We start from the raw sequence: 26,310 nt of genomic DNA on the forward strand, positions 1-26,310 counted from the left end.
TCATTCACTCAAAATGCCTCTGATCTTTTGAAATTGCATATATTGTTTCCCATTTTTTTCAATACCTACCTTGACCTTAGCCATGTTATAACCTGAAAAAGTCCTTTGGATGTGTGATTAACTGTATTAAGCGGAGGAAATTGAGAATATGGGCAAGCATATGGTAGAGTGTAGTTAAATTGATGATTAAAGAGAAAATAGTACCTAAACATTATTAAGTGATGAGGGAAACACTTCCAAGTGAGCTGTGATCATGTTTATTAATTGTGCTCAGATGAATTTTGATGAAATATATGAACTTAGATAACAATTCTTATTCAATGATGATTATGCAGTATGAATATCATGATGAGTATTTGGACGAATAACTTGATTGAAAATTTTCCAGAAAACACAGAATTAGAGATTGGAAAAATCTGAATAAGCAGTTTGTGAATTTTGAAAATAGAGGAACTTACCCTTGCTTTAGTTTGATTTGCTTAAGAACAAGCAAAAATTCAAGTTTGGGGTAGTGATGAATCCATATTTTGACTCATATTTTAGTGTAATTCTAACCCATTTGATAAGGAAAACATGTAAGAAACAACAGAAAAACTAGAAAAAAATAGAATAATTGAAGGTTTTGTTTTATTATGTAGTTAGCTTAACATTTGTGAAATTTATGCTTGTTTTTGTAGGAATAATCTAAGCAAGGTTCATGGAAATGGATTATCAATGGAAAGGAAGAGGAAGAATAGCAATTCTGGACTCCAAAACATAAGAACAACGGAATGCAGGCTGGGCGTGATCACTATTGTCAATGAAAGTGATCACTCTAGAGCTCAAGGAAGAAGTAAAGTCTGGGCACAACCACTTTTACCAGCAAAAGTAAGTGTTCCAAAGAAGTCTCAGACTCAGCAGGCTTTGCGTAACCACTTTTATCAGCGAAAGTGAGCGTTCCAAAGAAGGCAAAATTTCAAAGTATTCTACGTAACCACTTTTATCATTGAAAGTGGATGCTCCAGAGAGTCCTCAACTTGACAAGTTATGCGTGACCACTTTTACTCATAAAAGTGATTACGCACAACATCTTGACCTTCTGTGTTGCAACTCTTAGCAGCAAAATTGATAGTTCCAGTTTCCAGAAACCACATGAGCTTCTGCGTGGCCACTCTTATCAGTAAGAGTGACAATGCACAGAATCAAGATTTCTATAAATACATGTTTTAAGCTCAGAACTCGGGGTCTTTTGTTCATTTTCCAATTTTTCTGTTAGATTCTCGTTGAGAGTGAGTGAGAGAAAGGATTGGGGTTGAAGTTCGAAGCTTCAAGAAAAGGGATTGGACTGGAGCTCGTGGAGATGGCTTCTCTGAGTTTCTTCTCTTCTTCTCCTTCTTTCTCTTTCTCTGTCACAATGTCTGTGTAATTTTTTGTAGTTAGGAGTTTATGGACCTCGAATTGATGTATTGATTTGATTCTTACTTTTGAAATTTGAGTTTTTGGATTAATTGAGTTGTCAATTTTGTACTTTACGTAATCTTTGAATGGGAATTCATTTGATTAATCAAAGAGGAACATTTGCCAATGGGAATTGGATTTGATTCTCTGATCTAAATTAACAACCAGAATTAGGGGTTTCTTAGGGATAAGTACACTTAATTCTGCAATCCTATAGTTCTAAGTCTTAATGCAACATGAAATTGAACTTCACCTAAGGGATTACGGGGGTTTAGTAGATTGTTAAGGTCAATAAGTTAAGGGATTAACCTTTGACTAGCTATATGTGAAACTGATTATCAATTAACCAATTGCTTGAATATTCAGAAGTATAATTTAATCAATATTGACATTCTTGTGAAGTAAATTCCTAACTATCCTTCATTTGTATCTCATCTCAACACAATTTACATACTCTGTTTTTATTGCAAGTTTAATTCTTTGTATTGTTCTAGTTCATTGCTTTCATATGTTACATCCTTTCCAAATTTGTATGACTCAACTAGTTGTTGCTCTATGAATTGGTTATTGAATTCCTAATTCCCTATGGAGACGATACTTGGATCTTAAATTTACTCATTACTTATTGCAATTCCTAGTGCACTTGCTAGTATTTAGAATTGTAACAACAAAATGCAGTTCTGCACCCTTCCCAAGTGCAGCCCCTTAAGTTTAGCAACAATATTTTCAAGGGTATTCTTCGGCATAATTCCAGAAAAATCAAGGGTACTCACATTCAAGACCCTTGAGTGAGAAAGTGAATGGAATTGAAGAGACACTACTACAGTTTATGAAGGTGACAGAAACAAATTTCAAAAATCAAGAAAGTTCTATAAAGAAGCTAGAAACACAAATTGAGCAGTTGGCTGAGCAACTGGCCAATAGAGATGAAGGAAGGTTTCCTAGTAGCACAATAGTGAATCTAAGGGAGCAGCGCCAAGCCATAACCACCAGAAGTAGAGCAGTTGTTTCCAGCCCAAGAAAGAAAAATGAAGTCACCAACTCAAATGAGGAAAGTGAGCTGAAACAAGAAGATTTTGAAAGTGGAAAATACACTATGCTGAAGAGGGGAGAAGAAGAAGAAAACTGTAGTAACAAGCAAGAAAAGAGGGGCAAGAAACAGAGATTTGAGCAGGCCTACAAGCCTATTAATGAAGAGCAATACAAGAGATTACCTTTTCCAAAGAGAGTACAAGATCCTAGACAAGAAAGGCAGTTTGAAAGATTCATAGATGTGTTCAAGAAGCTCCAAATCAATATTCCTTTTGTAGAGGCATTAGAACAAATGCCTTCTTATGCAAAGTTTATGATAGAGCTTTTGTCTAAAAAAAGGAAGCTGGATATGGAAAAATTGGTATCACTCACTGAAGAGTGCAGTGCCATTTTGCAGAGAAAACTACCTTAAAAGTTGAAGGATCCAGGGTCAGTCAGCAATGATAATAGTATTAATAATAAAGCGGGATCCACTCATTCTGATCACAGAATAAATTCATCCTAGGGTTTGTCTTATTATTCTAGGGTTTTCAAAATATTCCTCCACATGACCATGAAAACACACACACACACACACACACATATATAAAGAGAAATAAGTACATTAAGCATTATCACATTATATAAAAAAAAATGCAAGCAAGAACCACAAGCAAAACAAAAAAAGAAAAAAAAGGTTAAAAGTTAAACAATCGCATAAAATAACTTAATTCATAACAAAATTTAAGTCAGGGTAAAAGAAATCAACAAAAGGTACACTTAGTGACAATTAGGCAATCTATGTAAGTAGACTGAATTTGGGAATATTACATATCACCTTTGTCAACATGCTATATTTATCTAATGTCAACACATAGATTTTATACCAACACTAGAAACTTTTTGTTATCACTTCATTTATGTTTCATTTTGTTATTTATTGCTTATCATGTTGATGATAAATGGCTTGTTGGTGGTGCTTCAAACACTGGTGGAACTATTCTTAGATAATTGTTCACTTTATTGCTATTTTCTGGGAGTTTTTATGTTCTCTTTCTCTCAAATTTAGTTGTCCCATATTCATCAGTTACTATGTTAAATTTTATCTTTAAGATTTTTTCAGTTAATTGAATTGTTTAAGCCTTCTCAAATTTTGAAATTGTTGGATTTTATTGTTTAAATCCCAATTTTAACTACTGTGTTTGCTGGTCATTTTGCCTTATCTTTGTTTAATAACTACTAACTTGATAGCTTGTGCCTATTAAATAATATCTATTGCAAAAGTGATGTTAAGTTTTTAGCTCTCCTTATTGCCCTTTAATGTGACTGGTCAATGATTTTTTTTATTTTGATAATTTTTTAAATATTTTTATTTTAATTTTTAATGCAAAATAGTAGACAAAATGGATGATCAAGATGATTTTATGCCTTTTAAGACAACAGAGCATTTGATTTCTCCACCATCAGTCTCTAACACTGCTAATATGTCAATCTCGATTTGATAAGCGTAAGAATCGGTCTGAAGTCTGGAATCATCATCAATAGCAAATACATAAAGACATGTTTCTTCTCCTTTAGTTGTCAAAGAAATTTTTGCTTATTTTCTATTACTTCATAGTTTTTTGAGGATTTGGATGCTCTGATGTTGTTAAGTAACACAATATGGTCATGTTTCTAGAGAGAGAATTTTTATAGTAACATATTGGAACTTTAGTTGTCCCTTTATTTTAAGCTTCTATTATTATTTTCCCAGAAAATTGTGTTCTATTTTGTGTTGATGTATTCATAGTAGCAGTAAACTTGTTGCCATATGTTGTTCCCTACTGTTTTGTCCCTTTTGGAGATGGCTGATGATCGCTAGATTTGCATAAAGATTTATCGTCAATCCTCATCAAAGTATGCAAAAGTTTTATGTAGTCTAGGATGCAAGCTTACGTTGTCTCCAATGACTTTGGTTGAAAATATGCATTAAACATGTTGCAAATATTCACTATGAAAGCAATTAAAAAAGAGGAGTTTGTTGATTTCTAGATTCAATGTAAAAAGCAAGTAATGAAATTATCAAATTCAATCAATAAGATGTAGCAATCCTTAGTTCATTCACGTGATTCTATCCCTATTCCTCTCAACATTTAACACTCTTTCTCTTCCTTTGAATTAGATTAATTCAACAAGAAAGAATTAACCTTAAAACCTCATACGAATTTAAGCAAATTCAATAGACTCCAATCCCTTTTCCCAAGATTACACAACCTTAAAAATTAACTCAGAATAGCAACCTAAGTTAAGAACTTCATTAAAACAAATTAGGGTTAATTAAGCAATGTTTCGCTCATTCAACCATTAATTCAATTCAAAGGATTGGAAAAAAGAAATTCATGAAGGAAAAGGAATTGTATTAACATTAATAACCTAGGAATTCAAGAATCCAAGTGAACTCACTAAGGATTACAAAGGATTTAGCCCTCCATAAGGATGGGTCTCAAAAATACAAAATGAAAATAAAGAAAATTCAATGACATCAATGTAAAAATCAAAGGAAAGTAAAGAGAAAATGTAAATCAAACCCTAGGTTAAGTCTTTGGCTGTCACCCAAGGCTAACCTAAGCTCTGCAAGTGTTCATAAAATGACAAAAATCTAAAAGTGTAAAAAGCTCCTTAACCTAATTCCCAAAAATCTATATATACTAAGTCTGACGCCACTTCATAGTGATCACTCTTGCTTACAAGATTGAACACGCGCAACATTCTTTAGGATTCCCTTTTTCTATGACATCTAGGCGCTAGGCAAGAGCGGGAAGTAATCGTCGGTGCAATGTGTGGCACGGACAAGGAGTGGCTCCTGGCATGCTTTCAGCGGTAAGGGACACATGAACGAATCGAACTTACACTAGAATGAGAGGGATCCAGAGACTGTGTATATAGTTGAGGATAGCTTAAAATAATTGATTAGAACTACCTATACTAACAAAATACATTTACTTTTTGGTGGCGTATCACTTAAAAACTCCAAAGTTAAGCGTGATTAACTTAGAGCAATTATGGGATGGGTGACCTTCTCGGAAGTTCCCGGGAAATGTGTGAACCAAAAATCCATGGAATTTGTCTGAAATTTCTTGCACAGTTAATCAAATGATCAAAATTATAAAATATATTTACAAAAATTAGTGTAAATAAGGTAAAAATTAAGAAAGCTATAATATTTTACCTAAATGAGATTTTTATACTATTTACAATTTCTAAGTCTATTTTTCTATTAAAAATATATAAAAAGCCAAACAAAATATCTATAAATTATGGATTCATCAATGGCCACAAAAAATTATGCTACACAGAACTTGTCAACTTGTTTCTTCTTTTTCATTGAGCTAGTTGTATGGACTCTGAAGTTGAACATTCTGATTGTTTTTTACTTTATGTTAGTTCCAGTACAATGTCCAAGGTTTCCAAGTTACTTTAATTGGTTTATTTTTATTCCTTAGACTTTTGCAAAAATTTTGACTAGTTTTATTTTATCCTTTTTTTGGCAGTGGTCAAGCAGAGAAAGAATTTAGAGTGAAAGTTAAAGCTATTGGACATGTTTGACATAAAAATTTGGTTCCTCTTTTGGGGTACTGCATGGATTATATTACAATCTTAATAGCTTTCTTAAAAGAATTGAATTATAGTTGTCTGGAATCATGAAAATACCTATGTAATTTTCATATGAGGTTAGTTTCAAGTTCAACAAACAATGGCTTCAATGTGGCTCCTGAATATGCAAATACTAGTCTTCTAAATGAAAAAATTGACGTTTATAGCTTTGGTATTGTGTTATTGGAGGCAATTACTAGAGAGATCCAATTAACTATAGTTGTCCAACACAGGAAGTGAGTAAACTTGACTTTTATGTTGGAAGAAAATCCATCTTAGAGTATGTGTTCTTTTACAATAATTGATTAAATTCAATGAATAATCCAAAAGTGTTAATTTTGTGAGTTTGACTTATTCAACCAAAAAAAAGTAGTGTGCTTGTCTTGTACATTAGGTGTTAATCACAATATAGGATTCCTTTTTTACTTCTGGTCGAAGAGTTTTGACTAACATTTACAATGCCCTCGGGTTAATATGGTTGATTGGCTTAAAATGGTGGTTGGAAACAAGCAATCTGAAAAAGTCGTAGACCTAAACGTTGAGATGAGACCATCTACTAGATCTATGAAATTGGTCTTCTTAGCTACTTTGAGATATGTAGATCCAGATTCAGAGAAAAGACCTAATGGAATATATAGCTTAAAAGCTGGTGAAATTTTCATAGAGTAACAATTTTTAGTAAATATTTTATTTGCTTAAAAATTAGTTTTTGACTAAAATCATATTTAAAACCAGTTTTGACCAAAATTGAATTTAAAACCAGTTTTAACAAAAATTGAATTTAAAACTAATTTTAAACCAAATCCAAATTTTAAAATCAGTTTTAAACCAATTTTTAAAAAATAAAATAAATTGGTTTAGAATTCAATCCATATAACTAGATTTAAAATGGATTTGGATTGGTTTTGTGTAAATACAAACCATGCACACCCCTATACTCTACTCGATATTATTTACACTATTTTAATTTTATTTCAAGCAGGTGTTTTTTGTCCAACCAATAAATTGTAATTATTCATGACCTATATTATTTGTGTTAAATCATTTAATAATTGAACATCAATCAAAATATAATTATATAATTTAAAAATATATTAAAGTTAATGTGGAACATATTTTTAGGTACATGAGGTAAGGAAAAAAAAAAAAAAGTATTCTCACAGAACCAAGAATACTGATAAGGTGAATCTAGGAACAGCTAGGTGTTTGAAGATTTCACAAGACAATAGAGAACTCAATGGAAGAATGAATTTCGAATATTACTTATTGAAGAACAAGAATGAAGTTCACACAAAAATTCTTTACAAAACAAACTTCCCTCCTTATAATAGATGAAAACTATTTATAGTTTGTCAATTTCTAACTAACTTCTCATACGTGAAATTATAACGAAATTCCTGCTAACTACCCTTACACGTGTATAGTGACTTGGACGCAAGTCACCTATATCAATATTTCCTCCCATAAAATAATCCTTGTCCTCAAGGATTGAAATGAGGAAACTTCCGCTTCAAGTCATAATAAAACTCCCATGTGGCATCCTCTAGCAGCTGATGCTTCCACTTGACCAAAACCTTGGTGATAGGCATATTTCCCCTCTTCACGATCATTCTGTCAAGGATGGATTTAGGTTCTCGTCCTCCCCCAATTGAATCAAAAACTTCAGGACAATTGCTGGAAACAGGTGTCTTTCCAACATGCTTCTTCAATTGGGATACATGGAAGACATTGTGGACCTTGGATCCCGCTGGTAATTGAATTCTACATGCAACTAGACCTATTTTATCTAGAATTGTATAGGGACCATAATACTTTGGGGACAACTTAGCATTGACCCGTTGTGCAACAAAAATTTGTCTATAAGCATAAAGTTTCACATAGACCCAGTCACCAACCTCAAATTGTCTGTCAGATCTATGTTTGTCAGCAAGCTATTTCATTCGTTCCTGAGCTCTTTCCAAATGAAATTTAACCACCTTCAACATTTCTTCCCATTTCTAAAAGCTTCTATCCACTAACTCAACCCTAGACTCCCCAGGAAGGTAAGGTAAGTGCACTGGTGGCTGCTGACCATACACAACTTCATAAGGGCTGGTTCTGATTGTAGAATGGTAGGTAGTATTATACCACCACTTAGCCAATGGTAACCATTTTGACCACTCATGAGGAACATCCACACACATACATCCAAGGTAAGTTTCCAAGCACCTATTCAATACTTCTGCCTGTCCATCAGTTTGAGGATGGTAGGCAGTAGAAAGGTTTATTTGTACACCCTGACAAGATATCATATCTTTCCAGAATTGGCTCACAAACACAGGGTCTCTATCACTTGTTATTGACTCAAGAAAATCGTGCAACTTAAACACATTGTCTAGGAAACATTGAGCAACATCAGTAGCTGTGTAAGGATGTTTAAGTGCCATGAAGTGTGCTGCTTTACTCAGCCTATCCACCACCACATATATAACCTGCTTCCTACTTGATCCTGGGAGACCTTCAATAAAATCCATATTGATATGCTGCCAAATTCTTCCTGGAATATGCAATGGCTGCAGTAGTCCTGAGTTGGCAGCTGTATCATATTTAGACTTCTGACAAGTGTTGCCTTGCATTACAATGGTCCTAACATCTTTTGTCATTCCTTTCCAATAAACCATAGGTTGCATTCTCCTCAAAGTAGCATCTCTACCTGAATGACCTCTACTAGCAGAAGCATGCAACCAATCAAAAATATCTTTTCTGATCTAGCAATCCTTCCCTATAACCAACCTCCCTTTTCTTTGTAGCTCATTATTCTGCCAAACATAATGTTTATGTGAATCAGCATTAGCCTGAATTTCAGTGATCAATTCTTGTAGTGTGCTATCACTAGCCCATGACTGTTTAATTTTATCATACAAGTCAGATTTAGGTACACAAGTGTTGATGGCTTAACAGTCAACATGTTCCTGTCTTGATAAGGCATCAGCAGCCACGTTTTTATGCCCTTGCTTGAACTCAATAGAGAAATCAAATTCCATCAACTTGAGCAGCCACCTCTGTTGAAAAGCAGTTGTTAACCTTTGGTTGAGTATGTATTTTAAACTCTGATGATCTGTTTGGATAATGAACTTTGTATTAAGCAAGCAATGTCGCCACTTCTGCACAGCGAATACCACAGCCAAAAGCTCTTTTTCATAGATTGACAAAGCCCGTTGCCGAGAGTTCAGAGCTCTGCTGATAAATGCAATAGGGTGGTGGTCTTGCATTAAAACAGCACCAAGACCATGACTAGAAGCATCCACTTCAACAATAAAAACCTTGAAAAAATCTGGCAAAGCCTAGAGCTTCCACCAATTTGGCTTTTAGCGTCTGAAATGCATTTAATGCTTCAAGAGACCAATGAAAATTCTCCTTTTTTAGCATGTTGGTTAGAGGTCTAGCAATATAGCTATAGTTTTGCACAAATCTCCTGTAATACCCTGCAAGTCCCAAAAAAACCCCTTGGATGTTTAAGAGTGGTATGTAGAGGCCAATTTTGGACAGCTATGACCTTAGCAGGGTCAGTTGCAACCCCTTCTCTTGAGATAAAATGGCCAAGGTATTCCACCATTTCAACACAAAAATAAAATTTGATCCTTCTAGCATATAAGGAATTGGACCTCATAGTAAGTAAAACCAGTTGCAAATGTTCTAAGTGCTTTTCTAAACTGCTGCTATATATTAAAATATCATCAAAGAACACTAACAAAACCTTCCTTAAGTAATCCTTGAAGACATCATTCATCAGCTCTTGAAAAGTGGCTGGTGCATTTGTGAGGCCAAAAGACATCACCAAGTATTCGAAGTGTCTCCCATGTGTCTTGAAAGCAGTTTTGTGAATGTCACTCTCAGCCATTCTTAGCTAGTTATAACCAGACCGAAGATCAATTTTTGAAAACACCACTGAACCATGCAGTTCATCCAGCAGGTCATCCACCAATGGAATTAGAAATCTATCCTTGATAGTTTGTTTATTAAGCTCTCTATAATCCACACAGAGTCTCCATGAACCATCTTTTTTCCCAACCAAAACTACAAGGCTAGCATAAGGACTGGTGCTGTGTTGAATCACTCCACTATTGAGGTAGTCCTTAACTAACTTGTCAATTATATCTTTTTGACGTTTGGCATATCTATAAAGTTGTTTATTCACTGGATCTGCCCCTTGTATCAGGAGTATTTTATGATCATGCGTAGGCCTCTTGGAGGTAATTTTGTTGGTTCCATAAAAAGATCTTCAAATTGTAATAAGAGAGCTTCAATAGGTTCCTGTACAATAGTGTCAGAAGCATGAGTAGTTAAGGAAGAAAAAACTCCTTGACCTCCGTCACAAATGTGCAACATTGACAACTGAGGTTCTAAATTCAAGACCTTGCTCAGCTGTTTCTTCTTCATAGTTGTTAAACCTGATGGATTAGTCCCTCTCAAAACCAGCTTTTTCTGTCCACATAAAATTCCATTGAGAGTTTGTCAAAATTTCAGGTTATGTTTCCTAAGGTAACTAACCATTCAATTCCCAATACCAAATCATAGCACCCCAAGGGAATCAGTAACATAGAAGTAACAAAGCCCTTTGACTCTTCTCTCATTCATGTAGGCTGGGGTAAGCTTTTTATTGGTTTGTGTTTGGTACTTGGGGAGTGTAGTTTGGTTAGCTGGTTGTTTAGGTGGGTTAGTAAGTAATATGGATTTGGAAGGTTGTGATATCTTACTTGGTCTAGAAAATGGGTTACAGGTAAAACTGTTTGCAGCAGTGGATTCATATAATTTCGTCAAAATGAAAGCCTTCTGAACATCCTGAGGCTGGAACATCCTCACCATCAGTTGTATTTCCTTTTTCAATCCTCCTAAGAAATAGCTCAACATATAATCCTCAGTTAAAACTAGCCTAGAGATTATGGAGTCAAATTCCTCATGGTATTCAACTACTGATCCTTTCTGTCAAAGCCTCATCAAAGAAGCCATAGGGTCATCACAGGTATCTCTAAATCTATCAGTTACTATCTTAGTAAACTTAGTCCAATTGGGTAAAGTATGTACACCTAGCCTTTTTACAAAGGATGTATACCACAAGAGGGCTTTTCCTACAAAATGAATAATTGCCAAACGTACTTTGATATCCTCAGGAGTACCGTCAATAGAAAAGTATGTATTACATTGGTAAATCCATTGATTTACTGAATTGCCATTAAACCTAGGAAAGTCAATACATGCTAACCTAGTGCCACATGAGTAATTGTTATTCGCATGATCTTTACGTCCTGCATTCACAACACTTCCATTTGTCGTTGTCAATTCGATCAAGTGCTGGCGCATTTCTTGGAAGAAACGTTGAATAGATTGATCCATCAACCTGCAAGGCCTCTTGGACATTCGTCTGAATCGACGTCGTCGATGCCATTAATCTTTCATCCAATCGCAGATTGATTCTTGATTCAATGCGCTCATTCAATTCACGTTGCACAGCCTGGCTTCTTGTCGCATCTGCCATTGAAGAAGGTCCTGGACGAACTCTTTGATACCACTGATAAGGTGAATCTAGGAACAGCTAGGTGTTCGAAGATTTCACAAGACAATAGGGAACTCAATGGAAGAATGAATTCCAAATATTACTTATTGAAGAACAAGAATGAAGTTCAAACAGAAATTCTTTACAAAACAAACTTCCCTCCTTACAACAGATGAAAACTATTTATAGTTTGTCAATTTCTAACTAACTTCCCATATGTGAAATTATAACAGAATTCCTGCTAACTACCCTTACACATGTGCAGTGTCTTGGACGCAAGTCATTGATCAATTGGATTTTTATAACATTATTTCCTCTAATTCCTAGCTCATTAATCCTCTTTTTTGCCTAATTGGTTGAATTGGATCATTTTATGATGTTTGGATTTTATTTGGGCTTTATTTAATTTTTCTAGTATTTGGCAAATTCTGATACTGTTTTGGTTTCTGGACCATATCTTGAGTTGTAGAACTCCTTTAATTGTGATTCTTGATTTGTAGGAAAGCTAAGAGAAAGGTGAACAATTCCTATGAGAGGTCAGAAACCAATTCTGATGATAAGAAGCTGAAACTGGGCCTGGAAAAAGTTAGAACGCTGGAGTCGCGAATCTTGAGTAAGGTGCAGTATTTGGGCCATATCTCAGTCCACAGATGTCCGATTAAGCTCATTCTAGTGGCATTTTGAAGCTAACATCCAAGGCTACAATTGTCCTTCAGGCCATGAACCAAAAAGAGGCCGTTTTCATAGCCAAAAAAAGGGAACAAAGTGAAAAACGGAATTTTGAATTTGGAATTTTGACTTTTAAGTTGTTTTTTTTTTTGCTCCTCACTTTTTCTTCTTCCTCTCTCTTCTCTTTGTTTTCGTTTTTTTTCCCCTTTCATGAATTGTTTCCCTCCATCCATGAAGGCTTAGATTTCCATCTGATTGAAGGATTAAAAGAGACGTGACACTCTTGAGGATTGATTGATCGCACATTGGCATAAATTCAATAACAATTTCGGGTTTCATCTATTCCTTATTCTCTCCCTTTTGCTAATTATATTTTCCAATTGAAGTTATTCGTTTGGATTGATGATTATGCATGTGGTTGATTACATATTATTCGATTGATGTATGTAATTGAGTTTTAAGGAACATGAATTGGATTTTCAGGTTTGAAAACTACGATTAACAGCATTGGTAAATTAAATTGGCACAATTCAATTAGGTTCTAGAGTTTTCTAAATTTTAATTAATTATGTGCTAATCGAATGCATGAAGGTCTTCATATGAATGCTGAGTTCGAATTGAGGTTTCATTCGGATTCATTGTTAATTACCGAATTATTTGTTGATGTACTCTCTTAAAAATCCGGTGATAGAGTAGTCATTTTTCTTCTTAATTCTTGGATTGGAATTTCAATTTTTGTTTACTCTTTATTCTAATTATAATTAAGTGTGTTTTTGTTTCCTTTATAAACAAACCCCACCCGTCTTATACACTCTCCAAATAGATTAATTTAACATTGTGATTCTTTGAGAAACGACCCTAGTTGCTTACCCCGTACTATAGTAATTAGGTTTATTTTGATCCGTGTACGACCTCGTGTCAGTCACCTATATCAAATACTCATCTAGTCACCAAGCAAAGTCCAACACCTAGTGTTAGTAGGATAGTCCCAAACTTGACTCTCTTGATACGACATGATATCAGGAAATCATCTTGCTTTTTGCTACTATATCCATTATGTATTCGTCTTTCATAAATGTGTAGATAACAGTATAAATATATATTGGAGTTTTTTAAAATGAAAGACATACTAAATTTCTTTTTCAATAAAAAAGCATAGCCGTGAAACTGCTGTATACAATCATACAATGATCCAAAAAGTAGTGTTCAAAGTTGAAAATCACATTTGAAGAACAAATAGTGAAGATCATCAATCATATCTGGCGCAAAACCCTCTCAGCAGCCGCTATTGTGGATTTGATGTCTTCAAAAGTATGTGCCAAGCTGGTAAAGCCAGCCTCAAATTGTGAAGGTGCAAAATATACTCCTTGCTCCAACATTCCCCAGTAGAACTTACCAAACTTGGCCAAGTCACTCTTTTTAGCATCATCAAAATTGCAAACAGGACCTTGTGTGAAGAAAAAACCAAACATCCCACCTATATGGCCTCCACACATAGAATGTCCAGCACTCTTCCCAACTTGAAGAATCCCTTCAACAAGTTCTCCTGTGATATGATCCAAGTACTCATAAGTTCCTGGTTCCTTAATAAGCTTCAGAGTTTCAATGCCTGCAGCCATAGCCAAGGGGTTCCCACTCAATGTTCCAGCTTGATACACAGGTCCTGCTGGTGCCACCATCTCCATAATATCCCTTCTCCCACCATATGCACCTACTGGCAAACCTCCACCAATTATTTTTCCTAGAGTTGTCAAGTCAGGAACAATGCCAAAATACTCTTGAGCTCCACCATATGACAAACGGAATCCAGTCATAACTTCATCAAAAATGAGAAGAGCATTGTTCTCTTTAGTAATTTTGCATAAGGCCTCAAGAAATTCAACTTTAGGAACAATGAAACCAGAGTTTCCTACAGCAGGCTCAAGGATAACTGCTGCAATCTCTCCTTTGTGGTTCTCAAAGAGTTTCTCTACAGCTAAAATGTCATTGTAGGGGGCTGAGAGGGTGTCAGAAGTAACTGATTTAGGAACACCAGGAGAATCAGGAAGTCCCAAAGTGACAACTCCACTGCCTGCCTCGACAAGAAAGGCATCACTATGGCCATGGTAACAGCCCTCAAACTTGATGATCTTCTGCTTCCCTGTAAAAGCACGCGCCAGACGGAGTGCCCCCATGCATGCTTCTGTGCCTGAATTTACAAATCGAACCATTTCTATGCTGGGAACTGCAGAGATGACCATTTCAGCTAAAGTGTTTTCAAGCAGACAAGGTGCCCCAAAGCTTGTTCCTTTTTTCATGGTTTCAGCCAGGGCAGCAAGTACCTGAGGAAAATATTTATCAAAGATGACTTTGATGGTAAAATAAAGTAATAAGAATAAAAAGAAGTCATGCCATTATCTCAGACTAATACAAAAATTCAAGAAGAAAGAGATATTGAATGGAGCACCATATACTAGTAGGATCTTGTTTTGACAAATTACAAGTAGTTCTATAACTTATTTTCCTGATTCTTTTCTTATGAATTACCAATTCTCTACCTAGTGTCTTCTTAGATTGAGAATTTGTAATTCCACTGTTTTCACACATCTATAGTTAATCATAATATAGCATCAAAATGATACATTTATAATCTATCTAATTATAAACTGAATATATAAACACAAGGACTGAGGAATCTCTCAAGTCTCAATCTAAGCTGCAAATATCCATCGCAGACAATAAAATCAAGAGCAGAAACAAAAAAATGTAACCCAAAAGCGGGATACACGATTTTAGAACAAAAGATACAAAGAGGTTACTACAACACTTGATGTAGAATGAATATAAATAACCTTATGATGTGCATGACCGATTATAGCTGGCCCCCAAGAACCCACGTAATCAATGTATTCGTTGCCATCAATGTCCCACATGCGAGATCCCTTAACAGAATCAATCATAATTGGTTGCCCCCCAACTGATTTGAAGGCACGAACTGGTGAATTAACACCTCCAGGCATTAAATCCTGAATTAAAAGATGAAAATGTTTTCACAGGTTATTTTCCTCCATCCAGCACTCAATGTAGAGATACAGAATTAAGAAGAGATGAAGTGGGGAATACCATTGAGAGAGTGAAAGCTTGTTGGGAGTTGCGAAGAGAAAAATCAGTGTTAGTATTGTGGGGAACTGAAACACGCATTCTGACAGCGCAACGATGAGAGGGAGTAGTTGAACTCCATACTCCAAATTTAGATGTAGCAGCCATTCATGTGGTTCTGTTCTTTTGTTTTCTGTTCTGTTCTTTCCTTTCTGTGCAGAGAGTGCAGAGCAGGGCAGGTTGTCAAAACTCATAATTTAATTAATTCGTATTGCCATTTTATATTTTATATTTATATCTAAATTCATATAATCTCGGTTTCTCCGAGGCTGCAGTCAAATAATCGTTGGGCAAAATCAGAGACTGTCACCATTTTTTATTGATAAAATATGTTAGCGAGCTAGTTGATACACAATATAACTAATACATGTTTTCTTTTAGGAGCGTACTTCTTTGACCCATATTAAAAAAAAAAAGAATAAAAATGAATCATAATTTAAAGTTATTTACTGTTTATAAAAAGAATCTGTTTAAAGGTGAAATAAATCATAATTAAAAGATTGATCAAACAGAAAAGTCCAATAAAATAAAATTTAAAATATTTTTTGAAATAGTTAAATAATTCCCAACTTAAAGCCTTGGTTATAAAATAAAATTCTTACTTAACAACATAAATAAGTAATCTAATTTATATCATTAGAATTGTTTTATCTGTAACATATATGTTAGTTAAATAATTAAAAATTAATATCATATTTAATATTTATATAATTTTTAATTCTTATCTTTTCTGTAAATATTTATTTAAAAATATATCTCAAATATAAAAAGAATATTTAAAAGAATCCATCTCAAGTGATACAAGAAAAATAATTATATTTTTTTTGGTTATGAAAATAATTATATTTTTAACCCTACACTTTCAAGGACATCAAATCAATTCAAATTAAAACAAAAAACCATTATCAAAATCGAATATCTATAAAATCAAGTATCACATAATATTAAAATAATATATATATATATATATATATATTAAATCACAATAGTATAAATTACACATATTTTATGTTTTTAATAATTTTTTATTGCATAATTTAATCATAAAATAAACGGTTAAACTAAAAATTCTAATTACATATATATATATATATATATATATAAAGAAAAAATTGTTAATATTACATGTTAAACTTGAATATTTACACTTTTTAATAGTATATAAAATTAACTAAGTCAACCTTTAAATTATTTTATATTATTTTTTATTCAATAACTTTTAAAATATTTATTTATATTTTAAAATTATAATACTTGTTAAAAAAAGTGAAAGAATAAAATATTTATTTAATTTATTTTTGTACGAAATTTTATAAAATTAATCTAATTTAATAAAAATTTTATGAATTGGACACACGCATATTGAGTGTGTTAATTAAAGCTTAATTTTTTTTCAATATTTATTAATTCAATACCTTTTATGAAATAAAAATTAATAAATTTAACTGTTTGAATTTATTTAAAAATTGAATCTTTCAACAAATTGTAAAATATATTAAACTAATATTTAAACAAAACTATAGAAGAAAAAAAAAATACTGCAGAGGACATTTTATATATAAACAAAAAAAGCTATCAATATTGCGCATCAAAAACATAAACGACGCAAAAATGAAAGTAACTTATTTTACTTTTAAAAAATTGCAAACTTATAAATTATAACTTTTTACATATTTATAATTTTTATAAAATGATTTTTTGGGAATATATAATCCAAATTTTAGCATTTCAACATATTGGGTTTATTTTATAAATTGTTAAAAATGCACAAAAAATCATAGAAAAACTTTTCCTATATATTTTGAATTCGGTAATTTAATTTTTTTAAAATTTAATTTTTCCTAATTTCACAATTTATAAATTATAGAAAAACTTTATTCAATTATGATAATTTACTATTAAATTTTATATCTATATTTGATTTGGTTATAAAACTCAGAATTAATGTTTATAATATTTGTCAAAGGAAAAAAAGTTAATCAAGATAAAATAATTCTAAAAAAATTTATTTTATCATTATATTTTAAAATCTTACAACATTATGCAATGTGAAATAAAATTAGAAACAAAAATATCGAGCATTTTGTGCATCTGGACCACGGTATCGTAACTTGTGTGTGTGTGTGTGTTTTTTTTTTTTAGCTTTTAAGGCCTATTACATTGTGAAATTTTTTTTATCAAATATGTGAATCTAAAATAATTTCAATTTTACCTGTAATTTTAAATTTAAAATATAATAAATATTGTTTTATTTAATATTTAGAATAAAACTTTATCACTCATAATGATCTTACTCATTTAGAATATAATTACCAGCAGTGGAATATACATGTGATCTAAAACAAAATTAAAAACATAAAAAACACACAAACTAAAATAACTAAACCACCACTTAAATTAACAAACCCTACAGAAATTAATTTTTACTATAAAAAAATTTCTAAAATATGTTGTACTTTAAATTTATTGAAACTTTAATGAAATCCTCTTGTTATTTTAATATATCAAAATTAGCGATTACTCGATAATATATACCTAAAAAACATCAAAAATGATAAAATATTAATTAAATATTAAAATATTAAATACAACCTAGCATATATTCAAGAATCTCTTTATAGATACAAAATAAATGAAAAGGTCATGAAACAAATAAAAATCTACCAAAGAGACTATCTATTGAAAAAGATTATACCTCTTTACAATTTAGTTATGATTCAAAAAAGTAAATGAGAGAGATAAGTGTTTAAAAATAATATATGTTTAAGCATGTGATAACACTGTCTTTAAAGATTTATTTGTCTAAGCATAATCTACCAAAATATAATAATCCCTTTTGGATGAAACAAGTAATAGCAAGGAAATAGTAACCCAAAAGATAGAAGAAGAATAGTAGATTTTTTTGGAAAGAGTGACTCAAAAGAACCATAGAGTAAGAAGTTGTATAAATAATTTTATATTTAAAAAAATGTATAGAGTAACAAATATAAAAATAATGATTATAATTAATTACCATAATTATCAGAATAAAAGTAAATAATTCAAACAATTAAAGCAAGGATTTAATTAGAATGAATTCTATCATTAAAGTAAATAATTGTAATAATAAATGCAACATTTCAAAAGTCACTTGTGTTTTACTGTCACTTTTCCTAGCTTGTTTACAAGCCTAGAGTATATTTTCTTAAAATACTCTTGTAATATACACAATTTACTACAATTTTCCACATATTTCAAAATAATTTTGAATAATAGTTAAAATAAAACTATTAATAATAATAATAAAAAGATGAAAGAAAGAAATTTTTAATAAGTTACATCATGAGTGAAAATGCATCAGACATGATATCTTTTGGACTATAAATCATGTCTAGACAAATAAAGCATAATATACAATGTATTGGTGATGTGATACTTTTATGAACCAATACATTTTAACATATAATACAAATTTATTTATCACATTACACTCAACATGTCGTTTATGTTATTTTACGCAAATAAGCCATGTGTGTGCCTAGTGATTCATAAAGGCTCTAGAGATTTTTCCTTAATCTCATACAAGCACCCCTACTTGACGCTTACATAAATAATTTCATAAGATGTATATTGCATTTATACATCACTAATAAGGGATATAAAATTCATTAAAAGTTTCAAAACTTATTTTCTCTTCATGTAATCTAACACTTCTTATACCGTAAGAATGAAAAAAAATATATATTAGTGTTAGTACAATTAACAATGACTTGTTATTATCCATACGAACTTTCTTCATGAGATCTCCAATCACAAGGGTTGGGTTCTTACCATTATTAATATGTAATTGGCTAAAGACCCATTCTCTTGATGTTTCTTAAATAATTTTTCTTCCAATTAGTTTGATAAAAGGATCGGTCAAATTCACTTCTGACATAACATAATCAATGGATATAGATCCATCTTTTAACAGCTACTTTGTAACATTATGTTTGGTTTAGTCAGAGGATCGGTCAAATTCACTTCTAACCTCACATAATCAATGGATATAAGTTCATCTTTTAACAACTGCTTTGTAATATCACGTATCAAACGTATATGTATATTCTTACTGTAACATCCTTAATTTCTTGTTCCATATAGATAATAATTTATAATGAAGGGAAATGAAGTGAATTTCTTTATATTTACAGCTTAAAGAATTAAAGAAAAAGTGGAACTTACATTTCTTTTATTTAGTTTATGAAAACTCAAAGATATTCAAAATATTACAAGAGATAGTTTTTAAAATTTTAAATTTATAAATAGAGTAAAAACTAAAAATTATAACCTGACATTTTTTTTAATTCGTATTACATGCATATAAGTTAAAAAAATGATCAACACTACCTTTCAGTAGAGTAAATTTCTATCTAAAATTGAATGAAAACTACAAATTAAAAATAGCTTACTATAAAAATTACAAATACACTTCAAAGTATTATTTACAACAAAACTTATTAAAATATTATAAATTTAGAATATATAATATAAAAATGGTTACATATTCTTGTCAACTTTGAATGAAAACTAAATCAGAATTGTTATAATTTTTAAAATTAATTTAAGTCCTAATAAAGCAATCTTCCCTACAATTCCACCAAGGGTATGATCTTAGAACGGTTCAATCTTCATTTTTTCTTCAATTTCATTTGCTAGAAAATAATTCATAAGTGTGAGTATCATCCGCTCCACTAAATCTTTTATTTTATAAATGAATCGAGCAATACATAGAATATTATTTAATACAGAATACATGTCAAAATAGTTCTAGCTCATGTACTGTATTAATGAACTACAACAGATGAAGCTTCATAACAATCACCTCAATACATAATATTTCACACATAACCAAACTCAATCATTCCATCCTTTACTCTATACCATTTTATTCATTTCTTAGATTAGCATGTCATAATAAGTGGGTTATAACAATATTAATTAATAAATTATGATACATGCATTATAATTATACCTATCGATGTATTACAATACTTGTATTATAATCACACTAACCAATCGTTATAACTTACCTATTATAATCACACATCTCACAATTCACAATCATTGCCTCTAGAATCCTTTGAGGTCTTTCATAAGTATAGATAGTTGCCGATTAGCCCTTGCACATGGATACAACGTATACAATATGCCAAAGTTTAGACACCTTTGGACTCAACCTAATCATAAGTTTAAAGATATATCGCTGGAAATTACACTCTCTTGGTCTTTAAAAAAAATCGTCTATCCTAAGGTTTATCCCCTTTTCCTAATACATGTACATATATATTAAAGAACAACTTTATGAAAAACTTCTTAAAAACTTATTCTTAAAACATATCATAGGTTTTCCATACTCAAAAATCTATTTTTACACTATATTTGTTAAGAAAATATTAGGGATCTGTCATCCTAAGCAAGAGAATCTGAATTTTGAGCCAAAAACGTATAAATAAAAGTTAGGGTTTGGGATCAACTCCTTTTACCTGGATATGGGTCTCTCAAGCTGAGTTTTTCCTAAAGATTTAAAGGAGAAGTACGATGTTTCTGATGGAGGATATTGCCTTAAGGGTTAAGGTATCCTTAAGTATCACAAAGTACAAAACTTTAGATGAGAGAAAACTGAGAAATAGGAAAAAAGTTAAAGAACCAAGCTCCAAAAACTTACTTGGATCTGAATAGAATAAAGGTTTGAGCTCAGATCTGGAAGAGATTCAGGATTCGAAAGAGGTTTCTTTGAGAAGAGAAGGTAAGAGAATAGAAAGAATGAGAGAGAAAATCATTTTGAGGAGAAATAATGAAAGTTTCAATGTTGAGGTCCCTTAAATATCCCTTCACTTGCAACATTCTCGCTACAACGAGCTTGTCGCTGCAGCGAAAAAAACAGATATCTTTTTTCCTTTGTTGTATGTCATTTTGTTGCAGCGAGAATCTCCTCGCTCCAGCGAGAGTATTAGCTGGGTCAACCTTATCCACTTCTCGCTACAACGAAAAATTCTGTACTAAAATTCCTATTTCTTTCCATACAAAGGCCATAAAATTGAGGGTGTTACACTTACCATTGTAAGAATTATTTTTCCTATCACAACACTGAAGGTGTTGGTTTTGTTGCAAATATTCACTTCTCGCTAAAGCGAGCCTGATTTGTGGATGGTTTTCCTCGCTACAGCGAGAAATCCTATACTAAAATTCTTATTTCTTTCCATACAAGGGCCACAAATTTGAGGGTGTTACACTTACCATTGTAAGTATTATTTTTTTGTTTTGTTGCTAATGAAATATTTGCTAAGAAGTTTTTCAATCACTTAGTTTTATTATCAGCTAACTCCATAGCAATAAACTCTAACTCCATAATAAATTTTGCAATAATAGTTTGTTTGTTTGATCTCTATGTAACAACACCATCTCCAAGTATAAATACATAGCCATTGGTGGATTTGTCTCATTTAAATTTGAGATTCAATTTGCATCACTATATCTTTTCAATATAATAAGAAAAAATGCACTATATTAAGTACCATAATTCATGATACTTCTCAAATATTTCATTAGTCTAATTAATGTAGTCCAATACTCATTATAGGATTATTCGTACCTACTCAATCTACCCACAACATATGTTATGTCAGGTGAGAAATTCATCAAATATAACAAACTTCCAATAATTTGAGTATATTTAGAATAAGACAAAGAATCTCCTTTGTTTTTCTTTAATTAAGTGTTACCATCATAAGAGATACTCATAGGTTTAGTTTCAAAATATCCTAACTTCTCAAGAAGTTTTTCAATATAATGTTTCTGAGATAATATTATACTATCACCCTTTCTCATGAACTTACAACCCAAAATTACACTTGCTTCACTCATATCTTTCATATCAAAATTGTAGAAGATATCTTTTTGAAGAATAATATATGTTAAGAGAAAAAAAATATGATCTAATTTTTTTTCATTTTTAGTCTCATTAATAGAATTACAATCAAGTACATCACTTTTACCAATGAGAAATCTATATGCAGCACTATTCATAATGTGCCTAATAAACATGAAATTAGAAGTTTGAGAGCCTATTTTTCCCTTGTTAGGGTCAAAAAACATAACTTTAGCTAAATACTCCTACACTTTAAATAATTTTAGTTAAACTTATAACCTTTTCATAACTCGTATGATATTTTTACCTGAATTCTTATAAATTATCCTATTCTATATATGATTGACATATAATAAGGCTTCAACCCAAAGATTATTAGGAGTAAAAGAACTTATTAGCGTAACATTCATCATGTATTATATCCTTTTTTCACAAAACTCATTAAAAAGAACATAATCACCACCTTATTTGATCTAACTTTTTTCAATCTTTTTATTTAATTGATTATCTACTTGAACTTTATAATTTAAGAACATCTCAAAAACCTCATCTTTACTTTTAAATAGATATACTTTGGTATATCTATAAAAATTGTCTATAAAGATTATATAATATTTTTTTTACCACCTCAAGTTTTTTAAATCTCTTAGATTTGTGTCAATTAAACTAAGCAATTCACATAGGAAAATAATATTTTTGGTAATTTTACTTATAATACATACCTCACAATTATTAAAACATGTATTTTAAATTTAAAAATTGAACGATTTTCTTGCATTTTTTTTTCACATAAGTAACACTAATGTGTCATAATCTAGCATGCCATAAGTCAAAAGAGTCAACAAAATAAGTAGAAGAAGTATTCTCATTAATAATTTTGAAACATTCAACACAAAAAGTCTTTAATCACAATATCTCTTGCCCATGAATACATTATTCTTTGTCATCATTATTTTGTCAAATTCAAAGGAAACTTTAACTCTCACTTTTTCCAATAGAGCTACAAAAATCAAATTAGCTCTAATGCTTGATACATTAAGTACATTATTGAGTGTCAAAGTCTTTTCAGACATGAGCTTGGGAACAATTTTTCCTTTCCCAACTATATTAGCAGTTTGAGAATTACCAAGATACACATGCTCTTTTCCTTCTTCTATATTATTAGTATAGGCATAAAAAGCACCTCGATTAGCAAGATCTGCCTAGTAGCCCTATGATAAATGCATATTTTACTAGGTTTTTATGTAGTTTTCTAGGTTATTTTTGATAGAAAATGTAAATTGGAAAGTGAAAACCGTACAAAAAATATATAAATGTTCAATAAAGTAAATTGTTGTCTTTAATAATTTAAATTTTGTGAATTTGATAGAATTTTGATGTAATTTTGTTAGTTTTACAGGAAACTCTGAGCTAAGATCATAAGGGTGGAGGATCAAGAGAGAAAGTAGCAAAATTGGAATCAAGGAACAAGGTTTGGTGAAGCAAGAGTTGGGCGTGATCACTTTTCCTTGCAAAAGTGATCGTTCCAAAGCCTAATATTGAAGGTCGACCTGTGCGTTATCTTTTTTTCTCACAAAAGTGACAACGCTCATGAAGAAGAGATCTTGTGTTGTCACTATTGTTGATGATAGTGATCGTTCTAGAGAAGCCTCTACCAAAGCAAGCTGCGTGTGATCACTTTTGTTTACAAAAGTAATCGTTCCAAAGAGCCCTCTAACAGAGCAAGCTGCGCGTGACTCCTATTGTTCACAAAAGTGAACATGCGTAGAGCATGAACCTTTGCGTTGCTACTTTTATGAAAAGTAATGATCACCCTATAAAGGCGGGAAATTCTACAAATAAGAGATTAGCCCAGAAACTTGGGATCTTTTTCTCATTTTTCATTTTCACACCTTAGGAGAGTTAAAGAGGGAGATTGGGGGCGACTTCCAAGCTCTGGACCTTGAAGAATCAGGCTAGGGATTAGATTTATGAAGAAATTTTATAGCTCCTTTTCTTCTACTCTTTCTCTCTCTTTTTTCTTCTATGAACATATTCTGATTTCTTTTTGTAATGAATTGATGGATCTGATTTTGATATTGTAAATTGATTGTGGATCTGGATTTTAAGATCTTGATTGTATTGAACGTTTAACTCTTTCCTTAATGCAATTCTTGAATTAGCTATTTAATTGAATTGAACCTAGAGGATTTTCATCAATGGAAGTTGAGTTAATTTCTCATATCTGAATTGAATGTCAAGGTTATGGATATTTTAGGGATAAGAATTTGTGATCTTGTGATCTCTTAATTTCCAATGCCTAATGCAATGTTTGATTGATTTACACCTAAGGAATTAGGGTAGTTAATTGAATATTAGGATCAATAAGTCAAGGAATTGAACTTTGATTAATTTAGTAAAATTGATCATCAATCAATTAAGGAACTTAGAGTTTAGATCTACTTCCGTTTTGCAGATGATGAAGAGGTGAAATCAGTCCTAACTCCATTCATACATCATTTCATTTCTAAATTTGTCATTCTATTTTGCTGTTATTTTCTGATTTCTACAGTTTATTGCTTTTGTCCTTAAATGATTCAAAACACTCCAAATTTTGTTTAGCTCAACTAGTTATTGATTTATGAAGTGATAATTGATAGAACTAATCCCTGAGGACGATACTTGGGACTCAAACTGAATTTCAAATTTTATTACTTGCTACAACTACCTAGTACACTTGCTAGTTAGCGTTCTCTTAGCTTTGTGACACCCTAGAGTTTACCACCCAGTTGTCCATAATCAAGGCTTAAGAAACAAATGCAACTATCACATCATCTTCTTTGACCAAATTAGGTTTGGGCTTAAGAGAATTGTCAATCTACTTGCTAGTGCATGATTATAACACCTTATTTTTGTTTTTAAATAAATTAATTTTGCAATAAAATAGAAATAATAAAATTTCATTCAAATAGTTTCCAATGCATGATTTCAATAAAGTATTTCAAAATAAGGATGAATTACAAGTTTGAATCAAATCATCGCTACAGGACTTAATTAATACATCATAATTTCAAAAGAATAATTTCCTAAATCCTATAGCAGTTTCATTCAACCCTTCACTGAGCCTAGTGCTGATCGTCTTGGTCACCTGAAAATTAAATGTAAGGGTGAGTACTCTACACTATCATACATAAGCACAAAGACTCATCTTGCATGTTTCGCACATTTACTAATAGAATTCAAATCATGTATCAACAACACAAATGCTACTTTCAACATTCCATACCAATTCACAAACAAGTGCGCTCATTGCACGTAGCCACGCTCACTGTGGTACTACGATCACAGATTCTTGATGCCCTCAACCTCAAGGACTTACTCAGTTTTCACACCATGGATGGTCACGGATATCCCTTGCTCCACGGATATAACGTGTATAGTATTAGGCCCCCAAGCAAAAGTGTTAGTCAGAGGCCGAGTCAAGAGGAGAGTGTGTGGCCTGTGGTGAACCCACACTTACTGTTGGTGTCGCCACCACCCTCTCTTCTCCAAGGTATTTCTACTGCCCCATATTCCGTACCCCAGTGTATCGCTAAACTATTCATAGTTTCTAACCAAATCAAACACAATCACACTCAGCATGCCAATCACACATATTCTCGCCTATTTGATATTACTCAACATCGATCAATGGGATGTCTACACATACAATCAGTCATTCCAAATACAATCACATTCATATCCATTCACATTCTCAACATAACACACACACACATCCTACCATTTTTCACACCCGATATGATTGATATCAATCACATTATATCCCACATAAGGTTCCCATCACAATCCCATATAATCAAGTCACTTCATCACATAATATCAATTGACGTCTAATACGTCATGTCCAACACGAAATGTCCATCGAGCCACACATGTTTCTACATCCTATCTCAATCACATTATAACATATAGCAAAATAAACGGATTCCAAGCACAATGAGATAGGGTAGAGTCCCCCTTT

At 31.9% G+C, this 26,310-nt stretch overlaps 3 protein-coding genes across 3 annotated transcripts; 1 reads left to right on the top strand and 2 right to left on the bottom strand.

Moving 5' to 3' along the window:
- Positions 1–2,266: 2,266 nt before the first annotated feature.
- On the top strand, positions 2,267–2,881 carry LOC113874211. Its single transcript, XM_027512436.1, has one exon. It carries the CDS (start codon positions 2,267–2,269, stop codon positions 2,879–2,881), a length of 615 nt encoding a protein of 204 aa, XP_027368237.1.
- A 4,681-nt stretch (positions 2,882–7,562) lies between these two features.
- Positions 7,563–9,961, bottom strand: LOC113874212 (uncharacterized protein K02A2.6-like). Its single transcript, XM_027512437.1, has 5 exons — positions 9,545–9,961; positions 9,240–9,404; positions 8,854–8,963; positions 8,101–8,787; positions 7,563–7,986 (listed from the first exon to the last, which is right to left on the bottom strand). Exons 1-5 carry the CDS (start codon positions 9,959–9,961, stop codon positions 7,563–7,565), a joined length of 1,803 nt encoding a protein of 600 aa, XP_027368238.1.
- Positions 9,962–13,536: 3,575 nt separating this feature from the next.
- On the bottom strand, positions 13,537–15,493 carry LOC113847744 (glutamate-1-semialdehyde 2,1-aminomutase, chloroplastic-like). The gene is made up of 3 exons (XM_027477006.1): positions 15,386–15,493; positions 15,115–15,288; positions 13,537–14,604 (listed from the first exon to the last, which is right to left on the bottom strand). Exons 1-3 carry the CDS (start codon positions 15,461–15,463, stop codon positions 13,537–13,539), a joined length of 1,320 nt encoding a protein of 439 aa, XP_027332807.1. The 5' UTR covers positions 15,464–15,493.
- Positions 15,494–26,310: the final 10,817 nt, after the last annotated feature.

Source organism: Abrus precatorius, unplaced genomic scaffold, assembly GCF_003935025.1.
Source record: "Abrus precatorius isolate BTA unplaced genomic scaffold, Abrus_2018 Scaffold8, whole genome shotgun sequence".
NCBI lineage: Eukaryota > Viridiplantae > Streptophyta > Magnoliopsida > Fabales > Fabaceae > Abrus > Abrus precatorius.